The sequence below is a fragment of the Bufo gargarizans genome, chromosome 5 (assembly GCF_014858855.1).
Source record: "Bufo gargarizans isolate SCDJY-AF-19 chromosome 5, ASM1485885v1, whole genome shotgun sequence".
NCBI lineage: Eukaryota > Metazoa > Chordata > Amphibia > Anura > Bufonidae > Bufo > Bufo gargarizans.
In genome coordinates this window covers 57,720,422-57,747,755 of record NC_058084.1, presented here as the reverse complement: position 1 = coordinate 57,747,755, position 27,334 = coordinate 57,720,422, and the positions used below count along the sequence as shown (strand labels likewise).

The 27,334-nt window shown below is 46.2% G+C and overlaps 1 protein-coding gene across 1 annotated transcript in view; it reads right to left on the bottom strand.

Moving 5' to 3' along the window:
- Positions 1–27,334, bottom strand: part of FER1L6 (fer-1 like family member 6) — a 230,788-nt gene that overhangs the window by 125,404 nt on the left and 78,050 nt on the right. Inside the window, 6 exon segments of the mRNA XM_044294749.1 lie at positions 3,446–3,524; positions 5,053–5,115; positions 11,596–11,727; positions 11,814–11,868; positions 14,586–14,715; positions 19,214–19,296. Of these exon segments, the coding sequence (XP_044150684.1) occupies positions 3,446–3,524; positions 5,053–5,115; positions 11,596–11,727; positions 11,814–11,868; positions 14,586–14,715; positions 19,214–19,296 (542 nt within the window).

Here is a 27,334-nt window from a genome sequence, read left to right as displayed (position 1 = left end):
TTACTTGTCAGCGCGAGACCCGTAACCTCCGCGGCGGGTCTCGCGGGATCACAGCAGCCAGGAATGACGGCCCGCCGGCCGCCTCAGCCCTCAAGTGAAGAGAGCAGAACAAACAAGAGTAGGTAGTCTTTTTTTTTTTATGTAAAAAATGGTACACACCTGCGTCCGGCTTCATACGGAGGGGGGGCATGAATGATGATCAGTGGTGCCGTGAGGCAGTGTGTCTGAATTCAGAAGGGCCCGGACCGGCCATAATAAGTGGGCAGGGGGCAACATGAAATATAGTAAGAGTCTCACTATATTTCATTTTGCCCCCATTCCCTCTATATATATAAAAAAAAATGCCCACAGATTCTACCATGACAGTTTGGAAACTCTATATAAGTCTATGAAAGGCAAAAATTGTAGCAATGTTTCTGTTCAGGCTATGCTTCTACACTCCACCTCTCCCACTAGAAGGTCCTAGTTCAGTTAGAAACTACATATAAAGAGAGCAGTCAGAGCCCCTAGTTGTCTGCAGATAAGGACTAAGGGCTTAGTAGAAAAGACTCTGCCAATCTGCAGCTAGAGACCAATACTGAGTAGGAGACACTCTGCCAGACTGCATGAGTGACCAGAAGAAGATGCTGAGATGGGGATGTGGAGTCACTTGATGCCACGTTCCTTACCCAGATTAGAGCTAATCGATGGAGGTGACACCAGCAGGACACCCTGTGATCTGATTAATTAATGAATAACTCTTCTAGCTGAAATCTAACATGCCCAATCTTTCCTTTTCCAGACATCATTCGCCAACATTGGACAGTTGACCAATCCTGATGAAATCTGGTGGTTCCCCTGACAATATTGATATTACATAAGGGAATACACAGATTTACTACAACAGAGATGTCAGGAGACTTGAGGACATTTCCGACGGTCCCATAGCAGTGAATGGAGAGGTGACAAGTTTGTGCAATGTGGTCTCCATCATTTTGGGGGCCCAATTCTAGAGATAGGAGTGGATCCCAGAGGTGGCACCATCACCTATCTGACATTGATGGCATATGCTAGCGATATGCCATCTGAGGTAGCAAGAGCCCTTTAATTTAATGGAGTGCGCCACCAGACCTTCCAAATTGAGAGTCATCCCGAGCCATTATCCTAATGAACTGTATCTCATTCATTGTGTTGTCAGTAGAGGCAGGAAATAACATTAGAGCCTCTTTCAGCTCTGAAACTAATAATTTCCAGAAAGTGTCTCGCTCCATTAACTCCCTGTATTTGGCTTTGTCACGCTATCAATGGTCAAATAAATTCCTAGTGAGAGGAGACGCTGGTAATGAAATGAAATATCGTGTTACCCTCTGCCGTGGCTGGAGAAATTTAAATTACACGGCTGCTCAACTGTGGCTGGTCACTGAGATGACTGCTGTGTCAGTGATGATTAATCATATTCTATAGAATATGGATGGATAGATAGATAATCAGCTATATATCACACAGATAGATAGATAGATAGATAGATAGATAGATACATAAAGCTATAGATAGATATGTATTCACTTAGCCTGCATAAGCTTATTCATTCTCAAATCTTTTGAATTCACGTTTTAAAACAATAATTAATCATACAGTGACCAAATAATAGACCCTTATATGAACTAATCTAGTACCAGTGCTGTACAGTGTCTGAATAAGGCTACTTTCACACCTGCATTTTTCTTTATGGTTTTGAGATCCGGCAGAGGATCTAAAAACCGCAGGAAAACGCATCTGTTTGAATGATACAACCGGCTGTATCCGATCAGAACTGATCCAGTAGTATTATATTGAAAATGAACATGCCGGATCTGGCATCAAATACTATTATAAGTCAATGGGTGCTGGAGCTGGTTTTTTTTGTGTCCGAAAATGAAACGGATCTGGCACCATTGACTTACATATATTTTTTTTCTGCCGGATCCAGCATGTTCAGTTTCCCATGCCACACAAAAACGCGGCTTGCAGCGGTTTTGTCTCCGGTATGGGAACGCAACAAAACGGAACAGAATGCATTTTGCTGCACTTCGTTACGTTCAGTTCAGTTTTGTCCCCATTGACAATAAATAGGGACAAAACTGGTCCTCGGTTGACGGCTGTGCACAACGTGACGGCGCTCTGTGCGCGCAGGTTCACAGCCCACAGCAGGATGAAGAGGATCGGCGATGTAGGTGAGGAGTGGTGGGAGCAGGAGAGGAAAGAAAAATGCAGATGTGAAAGTAGCCTAATACTGCTATATACCATATTTTTCGCCCCATAAGACGCATTTTTTCTACCCAAAATGCCCCTGCGTTTTATGGGGTGAATTATGGAAGCACTCATTAGTATTCGGAGGACCGGGAGGCAGCTGAAGGCTCTGTACTCAACGCTTCCTGGTCCTCGGCTTTTGGCTGTGAAGGCTGTGCACAGCGTGAGGGCGCTCTGTGTGCGGAGGGTCACAGCCGACAGCAGGATGAAGAGAATCGCGATGTAGGTGAGGAGCGGTGGGAGCAGGAGAGGTAAGTGGGTTTTTTATTTTGTCATCTGAGGCAATGGGGGCTGATAAAGAGGCAATGGGGGCTGATAAAGAGGCAATGGGGCTGATAAAGAGGCAATGGGGGCTGATAAAGTGGCAATGGGGGCTGATAAAGAGGCAATGGGGGCTGATATGAGGGGTGATAAAGAGGCAATGGGAGCTGATATGAGGGGTGATAAAGAGGCAATGGGAGCTGATATGAGGGGTGATAAAGAGGCAATGGGAGCTGATATGAGGGGTGATAAAGAGGCAATGGGGGCTGATAAAGAGGCAACGAGGGCTGATATGGGGGCTGATAAAGAGGCAACGAGGGCTGATATGGGGGCTGATATAGAGGCAACGAGGGCTGATAAAGAGGCAATGGGGGCTGATAAAGAGGCAATGGGGGCTGATATGGGGGCTGATATGGGGGCTGATAAAGAGGCAATGGGGGCTAATTTGACACTAGGGGCTGATCAAATGAGGCATGGGGGGCTGATTTGAGACTGGGGGTCTGATCTGAGGTCTGAATGGGGTCTTATTTATATTGGGGCTCATATCTGATGTCTGATTAGGGGTCATTCACTTTTGGGTGTGAGCTGAGGTCTGATTGTGGGTCTGATATGAGGTCTTATTGGGGTCTTATTAACATTGGGGATCTGATTGGAGCTGTGATCTGAGGTCTGATTAACATTGGGGGTCTTTATTGCTGGTCTGACCTGAGTTCTAATAAAAAATATTTTTTCTTATTGCCCTCCTCTAAAAACTAGGGGCGTCTTATAGGGGGAAAAATATGGTAATTACCCGATAATCAGACCAGCTATGGTGAACTCTTCAGCAGGAGGAGCTGATGTGCCCTGTGACGCTACTGTACACATGTCACACACCCTGAGGGTAGGTCCTGTCCCTTATACCAGTCTTATACATTACCTGGTTCATTATAAACTGTGCCCAGATCCAGTCTACATGATCCAATTAATACACTGCCGATCAGCTTGTGGTGCATAACCTGCAGAGGGAAAAATTACAAAGTCTCAAAACCAGTACTTTTAACCCCTCAAAGGCAGGGGCCTATTATGGCCTTCAGGCCGTTGCATTTTTTATTTTTATTTCAATGGGAAGAAACATTTTGTCATTGTGTATAGATTTTTTCATTCCATTCATGGGTCGTTACGAATTTAGAAATTCCGAATATGTACACTTTTTATGACTTTTGTTTAGTTTCTTTTATTTTTTTAAATAAACTTTGTTTTATTAATATTTAGTTTTTTTTAGTTCCACTGTGTTTAAAAAAAAATGAAAGGGGTTGTCCGGCCTAGGAGCCAACAACCCCATTGCACTTAAAGGGGTTGTGCAGGACACTCCTCAGGACAGGTCATCAATATCTGATTGGCGGGGGGTCTGACACACGACACCCCCGTCAATCTTATGTTTGAAGAGTAGGTGGCGCTCCATGCGAGCTCTGCCTTCTCTTCATTACACTGCCCACAGCAAAAAGTACTCGCTCCATTAAAGTGAATAGAGTACTTGTAATTACACTGCACTTCCAAGACCATAGGCAGTGTAATGAAGAGGAAGTAGCGCTCGCATGGAACGCCACCTCCTCTTCAAACAGCTGATCGGCGGGGGTGCCGGGTCCTGGACCCACACTGATCTGATATTGATGACTAATCCTGAGGATCAGTTATCAATATAAAACCCCTGCACAACCCCTTTAACCTGTGCCCCATTATGAAAAACAAAAAAAGACACTCGCCTGTCTGCGAACCTACCTTATCCACAGTGCTGCCCTATTCCCAGCCACAACCAACCTGTGTCTCCATTAAAATAAAAAATAAAAAACTTTCACCTCTCTGCATTCAGGGTTGGACTGGTCCACCAGAGTACCAGAGAATCCTCCAGTGGGCTCAAGCTCTGACAATAATGGGCCTCTAATAAAACAGGACAATAAAACAGGACCCTTAAGGTCCTATATGCACACAGGAAGGGGGCCCAGAATCCTTTCCTCTGGTAGGCCCAAGGGACTTCAATCTGACGCTGTCTGCATTCCTGCTGGTCACATCTGCTTGAACGATAAGTCGCTGCGTTGAGATACCATTCAAGCAGATGTGACGGCTGAGGCCTGTGCTTGGCTGCAGCGGTCACTGGAGAGGCAGGATGCAGACAGGTAGCTGTTTAGGGACAGGTTAGGTGCACTGGGGTTTAGTGTCCAAGATCTGGACCAGGAATTTTCAGAAGCACAAAGTTGAGTTTGCCATTTTATGTAGGGATTCAGTAGGGATCATTGAGAACAGCTAATTGCCTTACAGCAGATGGCACGGGGAGTGGGTGAGAAGGCAGGATCTCCAGGCTTCTTCGGAGGTCACTAGTGCTTCACTAAGTTCTTATATATAAGCACTTCAGGGCAGAGAAGCTGGCCACCACCCTCCAGCTCTGGAGCAATTTATGATGGGAGAGAGGGGGCCCAGCAGAGGACTTCATGACTCTTTGCTGGAGGGGATGCTCGAGTAAATTTCATACCATTTCGTGATACTTACCGACAATCGTATAATTTTGTCAAAAAGTTGTTCTTGAGGCCCAACAAAGTCGAAGACAAAGTACTGCCAACAAAAGGTGAGAAGAAGAAGAAGAGCTGTGACTGGTTTATAACGGTTTAGACGTTGTCACGTCTATTATAACCTGGCAGCACTATAGGTGTAATGTGATCAGGTAGTATGTACGTCTTAAAGGTCTCGATCCAGATCAACATGGATCCTCGAAGCCCAGAAGGCTCAGGCAGCTGCCTAGGATTACTTGTTATACTGAAGTCAGACCTATACAACCCAATACATTATACTTAAAGGGCCAGGATTAATGTAAAACATGAAAATCAGACATCATATAGTACATGACAATCTCTTTCTAACAAAGCTAGATCCAGAGATCTCCACATTCATTGCTACAACTGCTTTGCTAGATTAATTTCAAGCTAGCAGCCCAGGGGTGTGTCCTTTCTGCTGCAGTTGTCTTTTCTCTGGGGATATCCTGTCTGCTGCAGCTTTCTTGCTGTCACAGCCCATGTGGTGTGTCCTTTCTCATGGGGCATGAACTTTCTGCTGCAGCTCTTTCCCTATCACAGCTCAGTGGGTGTCCTTTCTCAGGGGGGCATACTTTTCCTGCTGCAGCTCTCCCCTTATCACAGCTGAGGAGGCATGTCCTTTCTACTGCAGCTCTTTCCCTATCACAGCTCAGGAGGTGTGTACTTTCTCAGGGGTCATGAGCTTTCTGCAGCAGTTCTTTCCGTATCACAGCTCAGTGGGTGTGTCCTTTCTCAGGCGGTGTGATGCAGTGTCCCACTATTAGGACGGCTTACCTTAAACCAAGGGGGTATGCAGTGTCCCAATATATGTTATATGTGGGCACTTTAAACTTTTGAACTGTCATATTTAATGTATTGTGGTATCAAGCTGTAATTCCTATTCTCAGGCTGTTAGGAGTGTCTTTACATTTATTCGCCCCCTAGGTGGTGCTGGCACCACTTATATATAGTCTGGGGTTTGCTTATAAAGTTAGTTGGGAAGGAAGTAAATCAGTGGAGAGATAAGAAAAGCAAGTTAATGGAGGAGCAGAACAGGCCTAGTCCACAATGTAGCTGCCATTTCACCCTCTGGGCCCTGATCAAGCCAAGGGGGCATAGAGAACAGTATTACAGCAGCACAGCACAGACCAGTGAGTCTATGTCTGGATATAGAGAAAGTCTAGTGGAGGTTAGAGCTAAAGTAGCCTATGGACTTCACAAGCATCAGTGATCGGGAGGAACCTAAAAGTACCTGGACACAGCTGGAAGATTAATGCGCAAAATTCTCCTTTACCACATGGACATAATGGACCGTAATTCCCCAGTGAGCGTCCTGCACAAAGAATGGAGCAGAAGACTGATGCCTGCCATTAGAGAGACCCCCCTGTGGATTGCTACTGATCAGTAAGAGTTATTATATTCAGTACCTCAGTGCTAGAGGGTGGACAAAGTATAGACAGATATAGAAGTAAGGAAAACTCCTCAACTTACAATTGCCAAGCCTGTTATAAGGAATACAGCTGAACCAATATTTGGATTTATTGCTTTGCCATATACATGAGCTGTACTGACTACCTGAAGACAAGTGATTTAGTAAAAGTTCTGTTGTTTACTACAATTGACTCCTCATCCTTTCTACCAACTTCCTTTGCACCTTATGGTGCTGGCTTCACGAACAACCCGGGGTCCCAGCCACCAAAGCACCCTAAACACCTGTACCATCAAGGGCACCTCAATCACCATGTGGCTGGTGATCCCTGTACTAGAGAGTGCCCCGGAGGATTTGGTGCCGTCTTCTCCATCACTGTACGCCGGCCCAGGGAGGCTCTGCTAACAGTGAGTAAATGAACTACTACCCCCATTGGCCCACTGTGCCTCACGTGTTGCCCCTGCGGACCCGGTCTCTACAGTAATCTTTCTGCTACAGCTCTCTCCCTATCACAGCTCCAAAGGCATGCCCTTTCTGCTGCAGCTCTATCCCTGCGACTGTCACACTTTCTAACAGTACATAGGGCTGGTAGCAGTTAAAGGATGGAACTGAGCATGTGCGACCACTTTAGCAATGTTACTGAGGAGTACATAGAAATAAATAAAATAACAAACAGCAGAGGGCGCTATACAGATATATATATAGATATATATATATATATATATATATATATATATATATATATATTTATAATTTAGTGGATGTACTACATTTTTAATTACATACAATTACAAAAAAAATTTGATCCAGGTGCTGATTTGTAAAATGTAGATTTTTTTTGTGGGACAACCCCTTTAAAAGGTAAATTTCTCAGTAAAATGATGCACTCTGTTGTACCTACTGCGGAGCCTAAGGGGGTGGTGCATGACAGTGGGATATTGTGTCATGCTCTGCCCCCTCAGACCCTGCATTAGGAATACCACAGTGTATATGTTATGTCTGGAGTGCTTCTTTAACCGCCTCCGGACCACCTAACGCAGGATCGCGGTCCGGAGGCGGCAGCGCTGCGCAGAGTCACGCATATATGCGTCATCTCGCGAGACGCGAGATTTCCTGTGAACGCACGCACACAGGCGCGCGCGTTCACAGGATCGGAAAGTAAGAGACTGGATCTCCATCCTGCCAGCGGCGATCGTTTGCTGGCAGGCTGGAGATGCGATTTTTTTAACCCCTAACAGGTATATTAGACGCTGTTTTGATAACAGCGTCTAATATACCTGCTACCTGGTCCTCTGGTGGTCCCTTTTGTTTGGATCGACCACCAGAGGACACAGGCAGCTCTGTAAAGTACCAGAAAACACCACTACACTACACTACACCCCCCCCCTGTCACTTATTAACCCCTTATGAACCGCTGATCACCCCATATAGACTCCCTGATCACCCTCCTGTCATTTGATCACCCCCCTGTCATTGATCACCCCCCTGTAAGGCTCCGTTCAGACGTCCGTATGATTTTTACGGATCCACAGATACATGGATCGGATCCGCAAAACACATACGGACGTCTGAATGGAGCCTTACAGGGGGGTGATCAATGACAGGGGGGTGATCAGGGAGTCTATATGGGGTGATCACCCCCCTGTCATTGATCATCCCCCTGTAAGGCTCCATTCAGACGTCCGTATATGTTTTGCGGATCCGATCCATGTATCTGTGGATCCGTAAAAATCATACGGACGTCTGAATGGAGCCTTACGGGGGGGGTGATCAATGACAGGGGGGTGATCAATGACAGGGGGGTGATCAGGGAGTCTATATGGGTGATCACCCCCCTGTAAGGCTCCATTCAGCCATTTTTTTGGCCCAAGTTAGCGGAATTTTTTTTTTTCTTACAAAGTCTCATATTCCACTAACTTGTGTCAAAAAATAAAATCTCCCATGAACTCACCATACCCCTCACGAAATCCAAATGTGTAAAATTTTTTAGACATTTATATTCCAGACTTCTTCTCACGCTTTAGGGCCCCTAAAATGCCAGGGCAGTATAAATACCCCACATGTGACCCCATTTCGGAAAGAAGACACCCCAAGGTATTCCGTGAGGGGCATATTGAGTCCATGAAAGATTGAAATTTTTGTCCCAAGTTAGCGGAAAGTGAGACTTTGTGAGAAAATACAAAAAAAAAAATCAATTTTTGTATATCAATCAAAAAAATTCTATGAACTCGCCATGCCCCTCATTGAATACCGTGTCTTCTTTCCAAAATGGGGTCACATGTGGGGTATTTATACTGCCCTGGCATTTTAGGGGCCCGAAAGTGTGAGAAGAAGTCTGGGATCCAAATGTCTAAAAATGCCCTCCTAAAAGGAATTTGGGCCGCTTTGCGCATCTAGGCTGCAAAAAAAGTGTCAAACATCTGGTATCGCCGTACTCAGGAGAAGTTGGGGAATGTGTTTTGGGGTGTCATTTTACATATACCCATGCTGGGTGAGATAAATATCTTGGTCAAATGCCAACTTTGTATAAAAAAAATGGGAAAAGTTGTCTTTTGCCAAGATATTTCTCTCACCCAGCATGGGTATATGTAAAATGACACCCCAAAACACATTCCCCAACTTCTCCTGAGTACGGCGATACCACATGTGTGACACTTTTTTGCTGCCTAGGTGGGCAAAGGGGCACACATTCCAAAGAGCACCTTTAGGATTTCACAGGTCATTTTTTACACATTTTGATTTCAAACTACTTACCACACATTAGGGCCCCTAGAATGCCAGGGCAGTATAACTACCCCACAAGTGACCCCATTTCGGAAAGAAGACACCCCAAGGTATTCCGTGAGGGGCATATTGAGTCCATGAAAGATTTAAATTTTTGTCCCAAGTTAGTGGAAAGTGAGACTTTAAGAGAAAATACAAAAAAAAAATCAATTTCCGCTAACTTGTGCCAAAAAAAAAAAAATTCTATGAACTCGCCATGCCCCTCATTGAATACCTTGGGGTGTCTTCTTTCCAAAATGGGGTCACATGTGGGGTATTTATACTGCCCTGGCATTTTAGGGGCCCGAAAGTGTGAGAAGAAGTCTGGGATCCAAATGTCTAAAAATGCCCTCCTAAAAGGAATTTGGGCCGCTTTGCGCATCTAGGCTGCAAAAAAAGTGTCAAACATCTGGTATCGCCGTACTCAGGAGAAGTTGGGGAATGTGTTTTTGGGTGTCATTTTACATATACCCATGCTGGGTGAGATAAATATCTTGGTCAAATGCCAACTTTGTATAAAAAAAATGGGAAAAGTTGTCTTTTGCCAAGATATTTCTCTCACCCAGCATGGGTATATGTAAAATGACACCCCAAAACACATTCCCCAACTTCTCCTGAGTACGGCGATACCACATGTGTGACACTTTTTTGCCGCCTAGGTGGGCAAAGGGGCACACATTCCAAAGAGCACCTTTAGGATTTCACAGGTCATTTTTTACACATTTTGATTTCAAACTACTTACCACACATTAGGGCCCCTAGAATGCCAGGGCAGTATAACTACCCCACAAGTGACCCATTTTGGAAAGAAGACACCCCAAGGTATTCCGTGAGGGGCATGGCGAGTTCCTAGAATTTTTAATTTTTTGTCACAAGTTAGCGGAAAATTATGATTTTTATTTTTTATTTTAACAAAGTCTCATATTCCACTAACTTGTGACAAAAAATTACAAATTCTAGGAACTCGCCATGCCTCTCACGGAATACCTTGGGGTGTCTTCTTTCCAAAATGGGGTCACTTGTGGGGTAGTTATACTGCCCTGGCAATTTAGGGGCCCATATGTGTGAGAAGAACTTTGCAATCAAAATGTGTAAAAAATGGCCGGTGAAATCCTAAAGGTGCTCTTTGGAATGTGGGCCCCTTTGCCCACCTAGGCTGCAAAAAAGTGTCACACATGTGGTATCGCCGTACTCAGGAGAAGTTGGGCAATGTGTTTTGGGTTGTCATTTTACATATACCCATGCTGGGTGAGATAAATATCTTGGTCAAATGCCAACTTTGTATAAAAAAATGGGAAAAGTTGTCTTTTGCCAAGATATTTCTCTCACCCAGCATGGGTATATGTAAAATGACACCCCAAAACACATTCCCCAACTTCTCCTGAGTACGGCGATACCAGATGTGTGACACTTTTTTGCAGCCTAGGTGGGCAAAGGGGCACACATTCCAAAGTGCACCTTTCGGATTTCACCGGTCATTTTTTACAGATTTTGATTGCAAACTACTTCTCACGCATCTGGGCCCCTAAAATGCCAGGGCAGTATAACTACCCCACAAGTGACCCCATTTTGAAAAGAAGACACCCCAAGGTATTTCGTGATGGGCATAGTGAGTTCATGGAAGTTTTTATTTTTTGTCACAAGTTAGTGGAATATGAGACTTTGTAAGAAAAAAAAAAGAAAAAAAAAATCAGCATTTTCCGCTAACTTGTGACAAAAAGTTCTATGAACTCACTATGCCCATCAGTGAATACCTTAGGGTGTCTACTTTCCGAAATGGGGTCATTTGTGGGGTGTTTGTACTGTCTGGGCATTGTAGAACCTCAGGAAACATGACAGGTGATCAGAAAGTCAGAGCTGCTTCAAAAAGCAGAAATTCACATTTTTGTACCATAGTTTGTAAACGCTATACCTTTTACCCAAACCATTTTTTTTTTATCAAAGACATGTAGAACAATAAATTTAGCGAAAAATTTATATATGGATGTCGTTTTTTTTGCAAAATTTTACAACTGAAAGTGAAAAATGTCATTTTTTTGCAAAAAAAATCGTAAAATTTCGATTAATAACAAAAAAAGTTAAAATGTCAGCAGCAACGAAATACCACCAAATGAAAGCTCAATTAGTGAGCAGAAAAGGAGGTAAAATTCATTTGGGTGGTAAGTTGCATGACCGAGCAATAAACGGTGAAAGTAGTGTAGTGCAGAAGTGTAAAAAGTGGCCTGGTCATTAAGGGTGTTTCAGCTAGCGGGGTTGAAGTGGTTAAATACATGTATCTGCCATTTTTAGGATAGTCAGAGCCTGGTATGACGGAAGGACAGGGGCACTTACCTCATTGTAGAAGGGGGCATTTGTTCCTTCTTTGACAGAGGTTTGTTTCTTTTCATCCCCGATCTCAATGATAACCACGGGGTCAATGTTTTCTCCAATCAGCTGCCGGGCCTCGGTTATAGTTATGGCAATCTACAGGGGGACAGGGGTGTACAATGGTATATAATGTATATGTACAACCTGTACACAGGACTTACTGCCCTATAGAGGGAACCTACCTGATAGGTCTGGATTTTCGTTTCTCCTTCGTGAATCTTGGACTCTAGCTTGGCTCTGATGAATTCAGCAGATAATTATCATTATTTGCATATATTAACCTCTCAATGATCTACATATTTTAGGGGTCTTCCAGGCAGAAACATTACTGGAACTATAACAGCTAACAGGTAATGCCACATTGGTATGCCATGATTGACTTTGAAGGTCATGTGAGGTGGCATCTCTCCCCAGAGGACCAGCTATGGGGCAAAGAATGGGGTCACTCTGCCGCAGCGGGTTTTAAAGTAATCCTCCAGTTCAAGAAAACAAAATCACATTAAAGGGGTTATCCAATTTCTGAAACAGCCCCCCCCCCCCCCATGTGCCGGGCCCCTCAGAGGTAATATACTTACCCCGCTCCCCGCCTGCCATTGGCTGCTCTCCCACCGACACCGGATGTTTTCATCAGTGTTCAGGGAGAAACTGCAGTGGCGGTGCGAGGACCAAGAGTGGCGCTGGGAGCGGGGTAAGTATATTACCTCTGAGGGGCCCTGCACATGGGGGGCTGTTTCAGAAATTTGATAACCCCTTCAACTGGGGAATGATCTGAACACGTACCTGGTGACTTCCTTTTCATCTCTTCAGCTACACATCCGCCAATTCCAGAGTTCCTCTTCTGCAATCCAAGATAGCCACGTCGCTTCACAGACTACCTGATACACTTCCTGTTGCAGAGCAGGGTTGGACAAGCAGGAAGTGTCTTGGACTACTGGTGCACAGTGTGTATCAGGCCTGCTGAGAAGTGGTGCGGCCATCTTGGATAATAGAAGAAGAGGCCAGGAAGTGATGAATCTGCTACTGAAAAGATGAAAAGGAGGTCACCAGGTAAGTGTTCTGTTCTCTACCTGATTAATATGATTTTTTTCTTAAAATGGAGAATTGCTTTTAAAGGGGTTTTGTCATTGCGAACATTGGTGCCATATCCTAGCGTTATGTTACCAATGTATGAAGTGGGACAACCCCTTTAAAGGGTCATCTGGAAATTTATAATGATAAACTGTTATCTGGATAGATCATTAATATCAGATGGGTGGGGGCCGTTCAGCCAGGCGCTATGTGTGCTATGTAATGTCACAGTACATCGGTCACATTGCAGCTTAGCCCCATTCAAGTCAGTGATGTGATAATTATGATCTATCCTGAGGATAAGCCATCATTATCTTTTCCAGGATAACCCCTTTAAGGACTGGAAGAAAAGTATTGTTTTTACCTCTGCATCTCCTCAGTTATAACTTCTTACTGTTAGGGCTAATGCACATGGCCGTTGCCCGGGCCCATATTGCGGCCCGCAAACAGTAGGTCGGCAATATGCGGGTACCGGCCTTGTGCACCCCGCATCACGGAATCCGGAAGGTCCAGTGCGGAACGGAGTAATATAACCCTACGAAAGTACTAAGGAATGTTACCGTGGGGTTTCTGTCCGTGCCTCTGCACCGCAAAAAGGTAGTGCATGCACTTCTTTTTTCGGTGCAGATGGACCACGGACCCATTCAAGTTGAATGGGTCTGGATCTGTCTGTGGAATCCGCACGGATGTTGCCCGTGCATTGGGGACCACAAATTGTGTAACGCCCTGCCAGGAGGCATTACCACTCTTTTTACCCCTCCGCTATCCTTAATGGTGTACCCTGTATCATCTTGTGTATTTATCCCTAGGTCCTGCACAATGTGTAAATGTATTTATGATTTGGTAATGGTTTGACATGTAATGTGCCTGGTTCACCAGCAGATGGCGACATTTCTGGCAGAGCTGTGTTAGATAGAATTGAGCCCTCCTTCCATTCTATCCCCCTCTCTAGAGAGGGAGGAGTTTCAGTTGTAGTTAGTGAAGGTCAGTCCAGCCTTCCCCTCCTTAGGGACAGGTTGTGTGGAGTCTAGCTTACCCCCCGCCCCAGTGTTCCAAGCCAGCAGAGCACTGTCTGCTCTGCTGGGCATAGAGGCCCAAGCTACAAGCCTCAGAAGCCAGGAGGAAAGATTCCCTGGATAAACCTAGGATCCAGATAAAGAGAGTCAGACTACAGAAAGCTAAATTGCAGTCTACCGCAGAAAGGAAAAGTTCTTATTTAATCCAGCCAACATAGCAGAGCTGAAAGAGTTCAGATGTAGCAGGGCTGATTGTGTTTTCCAGCCAAAAGTTAAGCCAAAATCTGCTGATAACCAAGATAAACTTTGAAGATTGTTTCCTGATGCAAGTTTAATCAAGTAAAGCTGTTAACTACTTCAATACCAATCTGGACTCAATTTATTCTACCAGTTCCACAACTAGTCACCCTATTATCACTGCTTCGGACGACCACGCTTGGGGTTCCGGATATCCAGGTAGGAGCACCGTGACAAGTGCAAAGCTGCACCTAAGGGAACACTATAGGCAACCCTTACACCACTCTGGCATTCCTACACCTGGGTTCCACCATCAACTTCTACATAGGGGAACGTTGTCCCTCGTTGCTGAAATGCAACTGGCGGCACAAAAAACTCTAAAAACTCACATAACACCTGTAGAAGAGACCCCAGGCATCGGTCCGGCCCGCTGCAATTGTAGTCCCCAATGCACGGAACGGCCGATCAACAGCCGTGTGCATGAGCCCTTAGGTTGACACCAGTGTATGAGGCCTTTTATGTTTTGCATTTTGGAGCACATACTGTATACACTGGATTTTTTATTTAAACTTTTGGAGTAATTCTGCGTTAATACGTGGCAGATGACATGGTGCCCCGGAGATTCATACCTACCTTTTGCCTTGCGCGCCAGGAGACAGAGACGTACTGGAGAGGGAGAGGTCACTGAGCAGATCCTCACTGCTGCCGCCCAGACTGCTCCCGGGGACGTCGCCATGTGTGCTGTCTGTGTCATCGCGTCTCCCTGATCACATGGAAAAACAGGTAATAAAACATATAAAATGTTAAAAAACAAGAACATCTGGTGCTGGTGCATACATCGAGCCGATTACACTTACATTAAGGTATCAGAACCCAATGGGTTTTGCATTTAAAGACACAGACATCAGGACTCTGATGGAAGTCAATAAGCTAGTGTGAACAGAGGCTTATATACAGTATGATGACTTATCGCTAGGATTTGCAATCACTTACTGATCGGGGGGATCCAAATGCAGCAAATGCCACAGTCCTCAGAATACAGGGGCCGCAGCGCTATTTGGAGGGGCGTTCCTATCTTAAATATTAGAGGCATATCACTAGGTTGGGGGTCCTATCTCAGACAGCAGAATAAAAGGGCCACAGCAATGGTTCCCCCTGCGCAGTCACGCCCTGGTCACTTCCTTTCACAGTCGGGTGACCAGGGTTCCACCATGCAGGGAATGCAGCGCTAAACTCAATGATTTTGGCAGAAACAGTTGATTTAATGTGTTTGGGGGTCTCCCGATTCTCTCCCTATGGCAGATTGTCAGGGCAATAAAGAGTTGGGTATGTTGGATTTTTAACATACCTGATCCATCCAGAGGAGCTGGCAGCAGCTTACTCCGCTTTCTCCATTAAAGACACATGCACCCTCTGCTTATCTGAGCATGCATGTGTATGGGAGGTCAGGGGGATAGCGGTTAGCCAACTATCTAATGTATATGGCCAGTTTAAAGGGGTTTTTCCAGTTATAATGATTTTCAAGCAAGTGCCAGCAGCCAGCCTGCTGAATTAGAAGATTCATACTTACCTGCTCCACCTCCACGCTGCCTCCACTTTCTCTATCTTCTGGTCCCTGCATGGTTTACATCCGGTACTGCATGGACATGGTCACATGCACTGCTCCAGCCGATAACTGGCTTCAGAGGTGACATGTTGCTTGTGACCACATCACCACTGAAGCCAGTCATTGGCTGCAGTGGTGTATGTGACTATGCCCATGCAGTACCCTATGTAAACAGTGCGGGTGCAGCGTCATACTACATGTGTGTGGGCACTGCTTAAAAGCACTTTTCTCCCTAAAAATTGTATTATGCTATGTTATGCAATTTTGTACTAACTTATCTGCAAAATCCCTGTTTACCAGGCAGATTAGGTGTAATTTATACATCCCACCACTTGATGGGGATAACACTTAGGTTCTATATATATATACCTAGGTCAGGCCTAGTGAGACAGATTAGTGGAGATAAGTAGAGGAGAGTATTGAGAGAGAATGCAGAGTGAAGACTTCACACCACAGATTAGTGAGTGGAGCCAACTTCGCTATGAGGTAGTACCAAGGTGTGAGGCGCAGAAGAGCGTTTTCCTTCTGTGGCCGGACTATAGACTTGCATCCCTGACCAGTAGGAGAGAGTTTGCCTCCCTGAAACAGACCCAAGCATCAGAAAGATTCATCGGTGATCATAGCCGTTATTTAGGGCCACAGACACCTTTGCGCATGGTGGAGGACTTTATGGCTTCTGGCCGCCACACCATAACTCTGGGAAACAGACTAGCTACCTGACCCAATATTCAGCTTGGAGGGAAAGGATGAGGTATAGGACTGAGCATACCAACAGAAATAAGGTACTCCATAACCACAGCTCAAAACCAAAGCCTAAGAAAGCCTAGAAACAGTGGATTCGCAGAATAACTCTACTGCTAACCAAAAGCTGCATTTTGATTGATGTACCTACTGCAACTGGAACCAACATCAGTAAAAGTTGTGAGTTGCATTTTCACCGCTGTCTACTTCATTATTACCACTATTGGTTGTACCACCATTAACGGTACTGGTGTCACGACAAACACCATCAAGGGACTCAGCCGCAACAAGCACCCCTAACATCAAGGGCACCTCAACCACCATCTTGGCTGATGCTTCCCACCACAGAGCGTGCCCCGGAGGATTTCGTGCTGTCCACCTCAACACTGTGCTGCCAGCCCAGGGATGCAATCTGCTAACCGTGAGTAAACTGATGAACTGTGTGTTATATTATTTGGCCCCTCATCGGTCCACCGTGCACCTCACGTGTTCCCCCTGCGACTGGCTGGCTGCACGGGGACCGGAAGATGGAGGCAGCATGGAGCGGCGTGGAGCAGGCAGGCTGCGGACGATTGCTTAAAAATCATTATAACTGGAAAACCCCTTTAACCCCTTAGTGACCAGCCTGTTTTTGGGCCTTACTGACCCAGCGTTTTTCGTTCTTTTTTCAACTTTGCGTTCCAAGAGCTATAACTTTTTTATTTTCCCGTCTATATAGCTTTATGAGGGCTTGTTTTTTTTGCGAGACAAGTTGTAGTTTTTAATGGCGCCATTTTGGGGTACACATAAAACTTTCTGATTAACTTTTATTAACTCTTTCTAGGAGGGAGATGGGAAAAATAGCAATACTACCACTGCGTTCATTTTTAGGTATAAATAGCATAATATCTTTATTCTCTGGGTCAGTACGATTACAGTGATACCAAATACATATAGTTTTTTTTTACGTTTTACAACTTTTTTGCAATAAAACCCTTTTTAAAAGAAAAAAAATTGTATGCATTGCCGCTTCCCAAGACCCATAACTTTTTTATTTTTCTTTCTATGGAGTTGTGTGAGGGCTTGATTTTTGCAGGACGAGTTGTATTTTTCATTGGTATAATTTTGGAGTAAATGGAGCTTTTTGATCACATGTTATTACGTATTTTCGGTGGCAACTAAAAATAAATTAGCAATTCTGTCTTTTTTTTTTTTCTTTTTACAGCGTTCACCGTAGGGGATCATTTACGTGATATTTATGCAGTCCGGGTCGTTACGTATGGACGCCGCAATACCAAACATATGGTGAAGATACATTTTTTTTTGCTATTTTTTTTTTTATTGAAAAGCGTATTTTTTTTTTACCACTTAATAACTGACAGATTTTTGATTGATTTTAAAATGCAACGCATTATCCCTATAGTGCATTGCATTTTAATGTCTGTGCTATTCTGACATTGACCAGCAGGCTGCACCAGAGAGGCGCAGCCTGCTGGAAATTACTTAAGGCTGGTCTGGGGCCTACACGAGACCCCAGACAGCCTTCACACACATCGGCACCCCGCGATCACATTTGCGGGGTGCTGATTGGAGACAGAGGGAGTCCGCTCCCTCTGTCAGCACTTTACATGCAGTAGGCGCCCTGTAAAGCGTTAAACAGCCTGGATCGGCACTCCTGCTGGTCCGGGCTGTTAGAGCAGGGCCCCCGCTCTCCGCTGCATGGGGGACCTCCAGCGATCACAAGAATGGAGGTCGCAGAGTGTCCTTTGTTAAATGGTGCTGTAGTGCACATGTGTGACCACCACTCCTTTCACTCGGAATGGAAAGGTGGTCACACTACAGCTCCATTTAACAAAGAAAACTCTGAGACTTCTATTCTTAAGATTATTGGGGCGTTCCGACAGTAGGACCCCCCAGTAATTTCACACTTATCCGCTATCCTATGGATAAAGGGTGTATTCTTTGCAGGAAAACAACTTTTTTTGTTCCCTTCTGGACAGTTACGGTATATCGATATGATACATCATAAATGTCTGAAGGTGCGGATCCCACCTCTGTAGAGAATGAGACCCCGTTTCATGGCTGCTGTAAATGGAGAGGTGGCTGTGTGTGCGCATCTCTCTCCATTTACTCTCCATCCACTTCTATGGGAGGTCTGAAATGTCTTATTTGCAGGTGCGGGTCCCAGAGGCGTTATCCTATCGATAGGCCACAAATATCCTGTCTATTCACGGCTTCCATTATTTTCAGTCACATGGCCTAAGGCAGCTCAGTCCCCTTCAACTGAATGGGTGCAGGCTGCAATACCAAGCACAGCCACTATACAATGTGTGGCACTGTGCTTAGTAAGTGGTGAGAGACGCAGCCTCCTCAAACAGACGATCGGCCAGATCAGATATTGATGACCTATCCTGAGTCCAGGCCATCAATATTATACTCTCGGAAACCCCCTTTAATCTAAGCTAACCTCTTTTCTTAAATGAACTCCTGGCTGATAGCTACTACCTACACTAATACATTGTAACAAACTACCAGCTGTTTGTAGGTCTGATTTGAAGTGGTTTTCCATGGCCTATCCTACATGTTGGACTGATGTGACCCCCAACATCTTCAAAAAGGATGAGGCTCAGCTCCAGCACCTGTTGCACCTTATCCTCAGTGCGGTGTCCCCCTGTGAATGATTACTGTCACATTCTATGGATTTAGACTTTGTAATAATCTAAATAATGATGAATAATTTAATACACATTCACATTTTTGTCCACTTGGTGGCGCTATACACATCATTGTCTATACTGTGATTCTGTAGGGGTTAAAACTACACTACTGAGAGCTGCGGCTTATTACTTTTAACCCTGTGATTGAATGTCATGGGAGGACGTATCATGGGAGCACAATCTTGGTCCTGGTCTATTGTTTGGTTTCTAGGCCTTACCTAGTGCGCCCTTGTTTGCAAATGTCAGTCCTTTGTCGCCTTTCTTTTTCTTCTTCAGATGAAGCCCGGAGAACAGACCCTTCCTGCGGAAAGAGAAGGAGGGTGACACTTTAAGGAGGCAGGGAGGAAACGAGGAAGACGTGATGGTATTACAATGAGTATTTTAACCCTTTCTTGACTAAATAGAATTCCTCTAGTAATAGTTAAAGGGTAACGGTTATATTTTTTTTCTTTGCTAGTTTATAAGAGCTAGGCATGTAGACCTGAGTTACTCTGTCAATTATTGTCAAAAGATCTGTAATTACCTTATAACAACAGTTTTCATTATTGTCCTCTGTCCCTTTCCACTGCTCCCTTAAAAGATCGTTCCTAGGGCTTGTCTGTCTTCCTTTTAGTATAAACAGAAGACAGAGGGGCGGTCCTTCACACTGCATGCCTGCATTAGGCTTCAGAGTGAGGAGGCGTGTCTCTCAGTAATCCAATCTGATTGGCTGACAGGGAGCTGCTGGCTACAGCAAGTGTGTATGGGAAGTGAGGGAAAGCAGTTTTGGCCTCAGAGAGAAGAGCCATCTTGAGAAGATCCTCATATTGTAAATGTTTAAACAGTTGTAACTAAGGGAAAAACTCAAGGAAAACTTTATGCATAATGCTGCTGCAGTAACATATGCAAAATTGTATTATTTTTTTATGAAAACATGACAGTTACCCTTTAAAAGGGGTATTCTCATCTTGTCAATTTGGCATAGACAGATAAATGTCCAATAAGTGCAGGTCCCACCTTTGGGACCAGCACCTATCTTAAGCATGAGACCCGTCATGTGCTGCCATGCGTGTGTGGCTCTCTCCATTTGCTGCTATGGGACCTCCGAAAAGAAGCAAAGTGTGCTTACTCAGTGGATATGGCATGAATATCCAGATAGGAGAATGCAGCTGACTACATTCACCATTAGGGGGAGCTTTGGAGCCAATTCTATTGCACATTCAATTATTGAGTTCAATGAGGGGAATTTGGTCAGAATTCTGGCCCAGAATAGGGCTTTGGAAGTTTCTAGGCCTAATCGTGCATGCATTTTTACGACATTTAGCAGTTTTACACAACTCACCAGTTTTTGAAAACCGGGTGGTAAAGTGGGGGTAGTTAGCGTGGAAAGCCTTTTTTCAAAAAGTCGCAAAAATGGTCTCAATCTTACTCCAGCAAAGGGGTGGTGTAGAAGGTGGAGGAATACATCAGGACAGAATTGTTAGACCAATTTAAGCAAACCATGCAACATTTAATAAATTTATGGCAAATTATGACAAGTCAGACTCTGCGAAATGAACTTTAAAAATCCCCCCTATGATAAATCCCCTCCAATGTCTACGTTTGTATTCAGATAAGCTCCCCCTTGTGGAGGCTGCAGGCTGACAAAATGTTTGTCTTTATAGAGGACCTTACATGTTTTGGAAACTACTTGCATCCTCTTTACAGAACTGTTTCAGTTCAGCAATATTCTTGGGATGTCTGGTGTGAATCGCTTTCTTGAGGTCATGCCACAGCATCTCAATCGGGTTGAGGTCAGGACTCTGACTGGGCCACTCCAGAAGGCGGATTTTCTTCTGTTTAGGCCATTCTGTTGTTGATTTACTTCTATGCTTTGGGTCGTTGTCCTGTTGCAACACCCATCTTCTGTTGAGCTTCAGCTGGTGGACAGATGGCCTTAAGTTCTCCTGAAAAATGTCTTGATTGACTTGGGAATTCATTTTTCCTTCGATGATAGCAATCCGTCCAGGCCCTGATGTAGCAAAGCAGCCCCAAACCATGATGCCCCCACCACCATACTTCACAGTTGGGATGAGGTTTTGATGTTGGTGTGCTGTGCCTCTTTTTCTCCACACATAGTGTTGTGTGTTTCTTCCAAACAACTCAGCTTTGGTTTCATCTGTCCACAGAATATTTTGCCAGTCCTGCTGTGGAACATCCAGGTGCTCTTGTGCAAACTGTAAACGTGCAGCAATGTTCTTTTTGGACAACAGTGGCTTCCTCTGTGGTATCCTCCCATGAAATCCATTCTTGTTTAGTGTTTTACGTATCGTAGATTCGTTAACAGGGATGTTAGGATATGTCAGAGACTTTTGTAAGTCTTTAGCTGACACTCTAGCATTCTTCTTCACCTCATTGAGCAGTCTATGCTGTGCTCTTGCAGTCATCTTTACAGGACAGACACTCCTAGGGAGAGTAGCAGCAGTGCTGAACTTTCTCCATTTATAGACAATTTCTCTTACCGTGGACTGATGAACAGCAAGACTTTTGGAGATACTTTTATAACCCTTTCCAAGTCAACAATTCTTAATCGTAGGTCTTCTGAGAGCTCTTTTGTGCGAAGCATCATTCACATCAGGCAATGCTTCTTGTGAAAAGCAAACCCAGAACTGGTGTGTGTTTTTTATAGGGCAGGGGAGCTGTAACCAACACCTCCAATCTCATCTCATTGATTGGACTCTAGTTGGCTGACACCTCACTCCAATTAGCTCTTGGAGATGTCATTAGTCTAGAGGTTCACATACTTTTTCCACCTGCACTGTGAATATTTACATGGTGTGTTCAATAAAAACATGGTAACATGTAATTATTTGTGTGTTATTAGTTAAGCAGACTGTGATTGTCTATTGTTGTGACTTAGATGAAGATCAGATCACATTTTATGACCAATTTGTGCAGAAATCCACATCATTCCATAGGGTTCACATACTTTTTCTTGCAACTGTATCTTTGAAGAGAACGGAAATACGAAAACGGAATGCATACGGAGTACCGTCTGTTATTTTTGCGGACCCATTGAAGTGAATGGTTCCGCATACGGACAGCAAACGGAACACTAAAAAACATTTGTGTGCAAGAGGCCTCATTCAGTATTTTTTGTGGACCCATTGCAGTTAAAAGGTTCCGCATACGGTCCTGTAAAAAAACTGAACGGAAACAGAAAAAAAAATATGGTCGTGTACATGAGCCCTTAAAAATAGAATTTTATTCCAGGACACGGAGGCTCCTATTGCTGTCTCTCTCTTTACTGTGTTTCCATAGCAGCAAAGAAAAACACTTTAAACATGCAGTAACTATGGCAACAAGCCCCACCCTGTCACTCCCAGTGTCCATATAACCCCTAGTCACACTGGAGCAGCCCTCTTTCTTTGCTGCTCCAGTTAAGTATACACTTCCGTAGCAGTTGTCTTATGCCCTGAGGTGTTCCCATTTGGGCATTCCTTAGGGCATTTTATCGCTTTATATCTCATTATTTCTCATTAGTGTATATATTGTGATATCTACTGTTTATTAACCTGAGGGTTTTCCTTTCTGGTGTACGTTTTTTCGATTACATAGAAGATTTCTATAAATATATCCTCTTCCTTTCGGTTGCCTCTCCTCTCCCCGCCGTTTGCGGCGTTTCCTGCTTCGGCTGGGGAGGAGTGGGCGCACCGTTTCTTCTTTTTCTATTGCGGCGGGGTATTACCCTATTACCCCTCGTTATCCCCAGGCCTGCGCTGCTCGTCCGCGCTTTGGGAGGAGGCGGCGCCATTTCGCGCGCTTCTTCTTTGTTCTCCTCCTTCTTCTCGCGAGATCTCGGGTGCTACTGCGGCCGAGGTCTCGCGGGATTTCGTGCGGCGCGCTGTTCCGGAGCGGTTTCTTCTGCCTCAGTGAGCCTCCTGAGCGCCGGTCCTGGACTTGTGCGGTCTGGTTTTTCTTGCTTCCGTTTCTCCTTCTGTCTTTACAGGGTGACTAACCCTCTACATGTCGCGCCCTTCACGCTCCCGCTCCCCTAATGTCGGCCCCCCTCAGGACCTGGAGTCCAGGGGCCACGTTTCTCCCTCCTCCAGGAGATCTAGTGTCCCTACCAGGGAACCTTCTATAGTGGATGCCCAGAGCTTGGCCATTCAGCGCTCAATATCAGGCGCTATCATGTCTGCCATGGGGTCCATGTCCACAGCAATTTCTCAATCTGTGACCCAAGCCCTAGCTATTCAGCCCCCTCATGCCTCCAGAACAACAGAGAACGATGGCATTGTTCCATCCACTGACGACGCGCTAAGGTCGCGTAAAAGAGCCTGTCCGCGCCAGGCAGAACGTGCGCGAGGTTGGAAGTCGGCGCGGTCACAGCCCGAACATGTTTCTGACTCTGATAGAGAGTCTGATGAGGAGGCACGGCGATACTCCCTGCATGGCTCAGAGGAGGATTTGACTGGGGTCGCGGTTGACTCTATTGATGTAGATTTGCCGCCACCCCCTGCTACTGCATACCTGGATGCCCCGTCTGGGTCTGCGGATCCTCTTGTGGATCCTTTGGGGGATCCTATTTTTGACCCCAATGCTTTACACCACCCGCGGTCTTCTGAGTGGCTTCTTGCCACGCATGTAGCCCAGTACATTGAGTCAATGGCCCGTAAACCCCTCACAAAGGAGGCACGTACCAAACTGCGGGCTGAATGTCCTAGGCCCCTGATCCCGCATAAAGTTTGTGAGACGCCGGTGGTGGACCCAAAGATGGTCCAGTTCTTGACTAAAACAGGGTTTAATCCCCGCAAAGGCCTGGATTCTGCCCTTAGGGCATGCCAGGATAAAGTTTTGGACATCATGGGGCCACTGGCCAAGATTCTGGACATGGCCGAGGCGGCCAGGGCGGCTGGTAATCAGGTCGATCCTGAAGAATTAACTGGATGGGCTCAGAGAGCGGTTTGCCTTACGGGCAATGCTAACACCTTGTTGGCTATAGAACGGCGCAAAGCGCTTCTTATGAAAATTGAGCCGAAATTGGCTAATTTGGCTATTTCTGAGGCGGGCAAGGATTCCCAGGGGCTCCTCTTTGGAGAACCTTTTATTAAAGAGCTCGGGAAATATGTTGGGGCTTTTACTGCACTTGATAAGGCGCAAGCGTCTATGCGCAAGGTTTTCCCAAACCGTTTTTCAGCCAGGGCCGGCAGTTTCAGGGGCCGTCTGCCCGGCCGTTCTCCTCCTATGCCCGTGGTTCGGGCAGAGGCTCCTTTGTCCACAGACCCTCGTTGCAGGACCAGCAACATCAGCCCTCCTTTTTTCCCACCCGGGGCGGCTACAACCGCGGCAGAGGATTCCGTGGACACCCTAGCTCCAGGAAACCATACGGTGAGTCATCTATTCAATGTTCCTCCTATGTCCAGTTGTCCGGTGGGGGGAAGACTCCAGTTCTTTTCCCATGCATGGAGAAAAGTATCTTCCGACCCGTGGATTCTTTCTACGGTCAGGGGATTCGTGATCGAATTGGTGTCAAACCCTGTGGGTCTTTCTCCCCCTTGTACCCGTGTGCCGTCCGGGTCCTCTCGTGCCCTCATAGAATCGGAGCTCTCGGCCCTTTGGGACAAAGGGGCAATAGAGTTGGCTCCCGGGGACTCCTTGGGGGTCTTGAGCAGCATCTTTCTGGTGCAGAAAAAAGGGGGTCAGCTGCGCCCCGTCATCAATCTGAAGGCACTGAACAGTTTCGTCAGGTACCGCCATTTCAAAATGGAGGGGATTCATCTCTTGAGGGACATGCTCCTTCCAGGAGATTGGATGGCGAAATTGGATTTGAAAGACGCTTACCTCACGGTGTCGGTGGCACCGGAGTCAAGGGATTTGTTACGTTTTACCTGGAAAGGTCAAGTGTGGCGCTTTACGTGCCTTCTCTTTGGCCTCTCCTCCGCCCCTTGGTGCTTCACCAAGCTACTACGCTCGGTGGTAGCCTGGTTGCGCAGTCGGGGGGTGCGTCTGATAGTGTACCTGGACGACATTTTGTTCATGGCGTCCAGTCCGGCTTCCCTTCTGTCACACCTTCAGTTGGCCACCTCCCTCATATCCGGTCTGGGGTTCATCATCAATCAGGAGAAATCTTGTTTGATTCCGTCCACCACTATGGAATTTTTGGGTTTCCAGATCGATTCGGTCTCACAATCTCTCAGTCTGCCGCAATCAAAGGTTCTGAGTATTCGGAAGGAGTTGAGGCACGCTCTGTCGTTACCTCAGATATCCCTGAGACATCTGGCCCGGATAATAGGGCTTCTGGCCTCCTCCATCGAGGCAATTTTTCCGGCACCCCTCCATTACAGGGCGCTTCAGCGCCTCAAGATTGCTCACCTTCGGGAGGGTGCATCTTATGCCGATACAATCGTGCTGGATACGGAGACCAGGCACGAGTTGAGCTGGTGGATCCACAACCTCTCAATGTGGAACGGCAGAGCAATTTTTGGGCCTCAGCCGGACCTTGTCATCGAGTCGGACGCCAGTCTCCACGGGTGGGGCGCTCATTGCAACGGCGTCTCCACCGGGGGTCCGTGGTCCCGGAGCGAATCCCGGCTCCACATCAATTCCTTGGAGCTGCTGGCGGGATCTCTGGCGATCCGCAGCTTTGTCAACAACACGGTCAAGGTTTGTGTCAGACTCCGCATGGACAACGTGTCGGCGGTCCGGTACATCAACTTTATGGGTGGAACGCGCTCGTCAGTGCTCACTCATTTGGCCATGGATTTTTGGGACCAATGTTTCTCCAGGGGGATCATGGTGGTCGCGGAATATCTTCCGGGTCTCCACAATGTGAGAGCAGACTGGAGTTCGCGGTATCTTTCGGATGCCAGCGACTGGAAATTGAATTCCGGGGTTTTCGATGCCGTGTCATCTCGATGGGGTCCATTCTCCATCGACCTGTTTGCATCGCGCCTCAACGCTCAGCTACCCAGATTTTTCAGCTGGCGTCCGGATCCGGAGGCGGAAGCGGTGGACGCTTTCCTCCAAGAGTGGTCGGCTCCAGTCCTGTATGCATTCCCTCCATTTGCTCTAATCCCGAGGGTTCTTCTCCAGATCCGTCGCCAGTCAGCGGAACTGGTTCTCATTTTGCCCCTTTGGAAGTCGCAGTCGTGGTTTCCCCACCTTCTGGATCTTCTCATCGCCGAGCCAGTTTTGCTCCACGCTTTTCCCCACCTGCTCAGGGATCCAGCGGGTCGGTTTCACCCTCTACTCATCGACTGAACTTTACACCTCCTCGCGTGCAGAGTCTCGGGGGTCCCTGGGAGGTCTCAGGAGTTTTGGAGACGGCTCGTTTCTTGCTGGCAAGCGCTTGGGCACCCGGAACCAGACGAGCTTATCGCTCGGCTTGGGATTCCTGGGCTCGTTGGTGCCTCTCAGGGAATCTGGATCCCACTGAAGCTCCTGTAACGGCTATTTTATCATTCTTGTCTGCCTTGTTTGATGAGGGCAAGGCATACCGGACTATTAATCTGTATAGGTCTGCCATCTCGTCTAGGCACTTGGGGTTTGACGGTCGTCAGGCGGGCCAGCATCCCCTGGTCTGTAGATTGTTGCGGGGTTCTCGCCTTTCTCGTCCTCCGAGGCCGCGTTTTTCCGCTACTTGGGATGTTTCTATCGTTTTATCCTTCCTCCAGGAGTGGCCCTCCTGTCGTTGAGGCAACTCTCGGCTAAGTTGGTCACCCTCTTGTGCTTGATCTCCTGCAAGAGGGTTTCTGACGTCCGGGCGTTGGATCATGACGCCCGATCCTTCTCGCCTGTGGGCGTGACGTTTAATATCTCCCGGCGTACGAAGACAAACATTCGCTCGGTTTCCTATCCGTATTTTCCGGAGTCTCCGCAACTTTGTCCTGGCATTTGTCTGCAGGAATACGAACGTCGTACCTGTAGGTTGCGTGTTCCAGAGTTTCCTCATCTCTTTATATCCTTCCGTAGACCTTTTCACCCGGTGACCAGTGTTACCCTTTCGCGTTGGGTCAAATGGGTTTTATCCCTGGCGGGTATTGATACCTCCATTTTAACGGCTCATTCAGTTCGCAGTGCCTCTGCCACCTCTATGACGGTTTCTGGTGCCCGTTTAGAGGATGTTATGAGGTTAGCGGATTGGTCTAGGGCTTCTACCTTTCGTGAATTTTACTTTAGGCCACCATCTCATGCTTTCTCGTCTGTGGTGGCCCAGCTTTAAACTTGCAATAGGAGCCTCCGTGTCCTGGAATAAAATTTCATGATTTTACTATTCCATGACGTAAAGTCATGATTTTATAAAGGACACGGAGGCGAGTATTGCCCACCCGTTTTTTTCCCTCCCTAGAATATTGATTATTTTATCTGTCATTTGGATA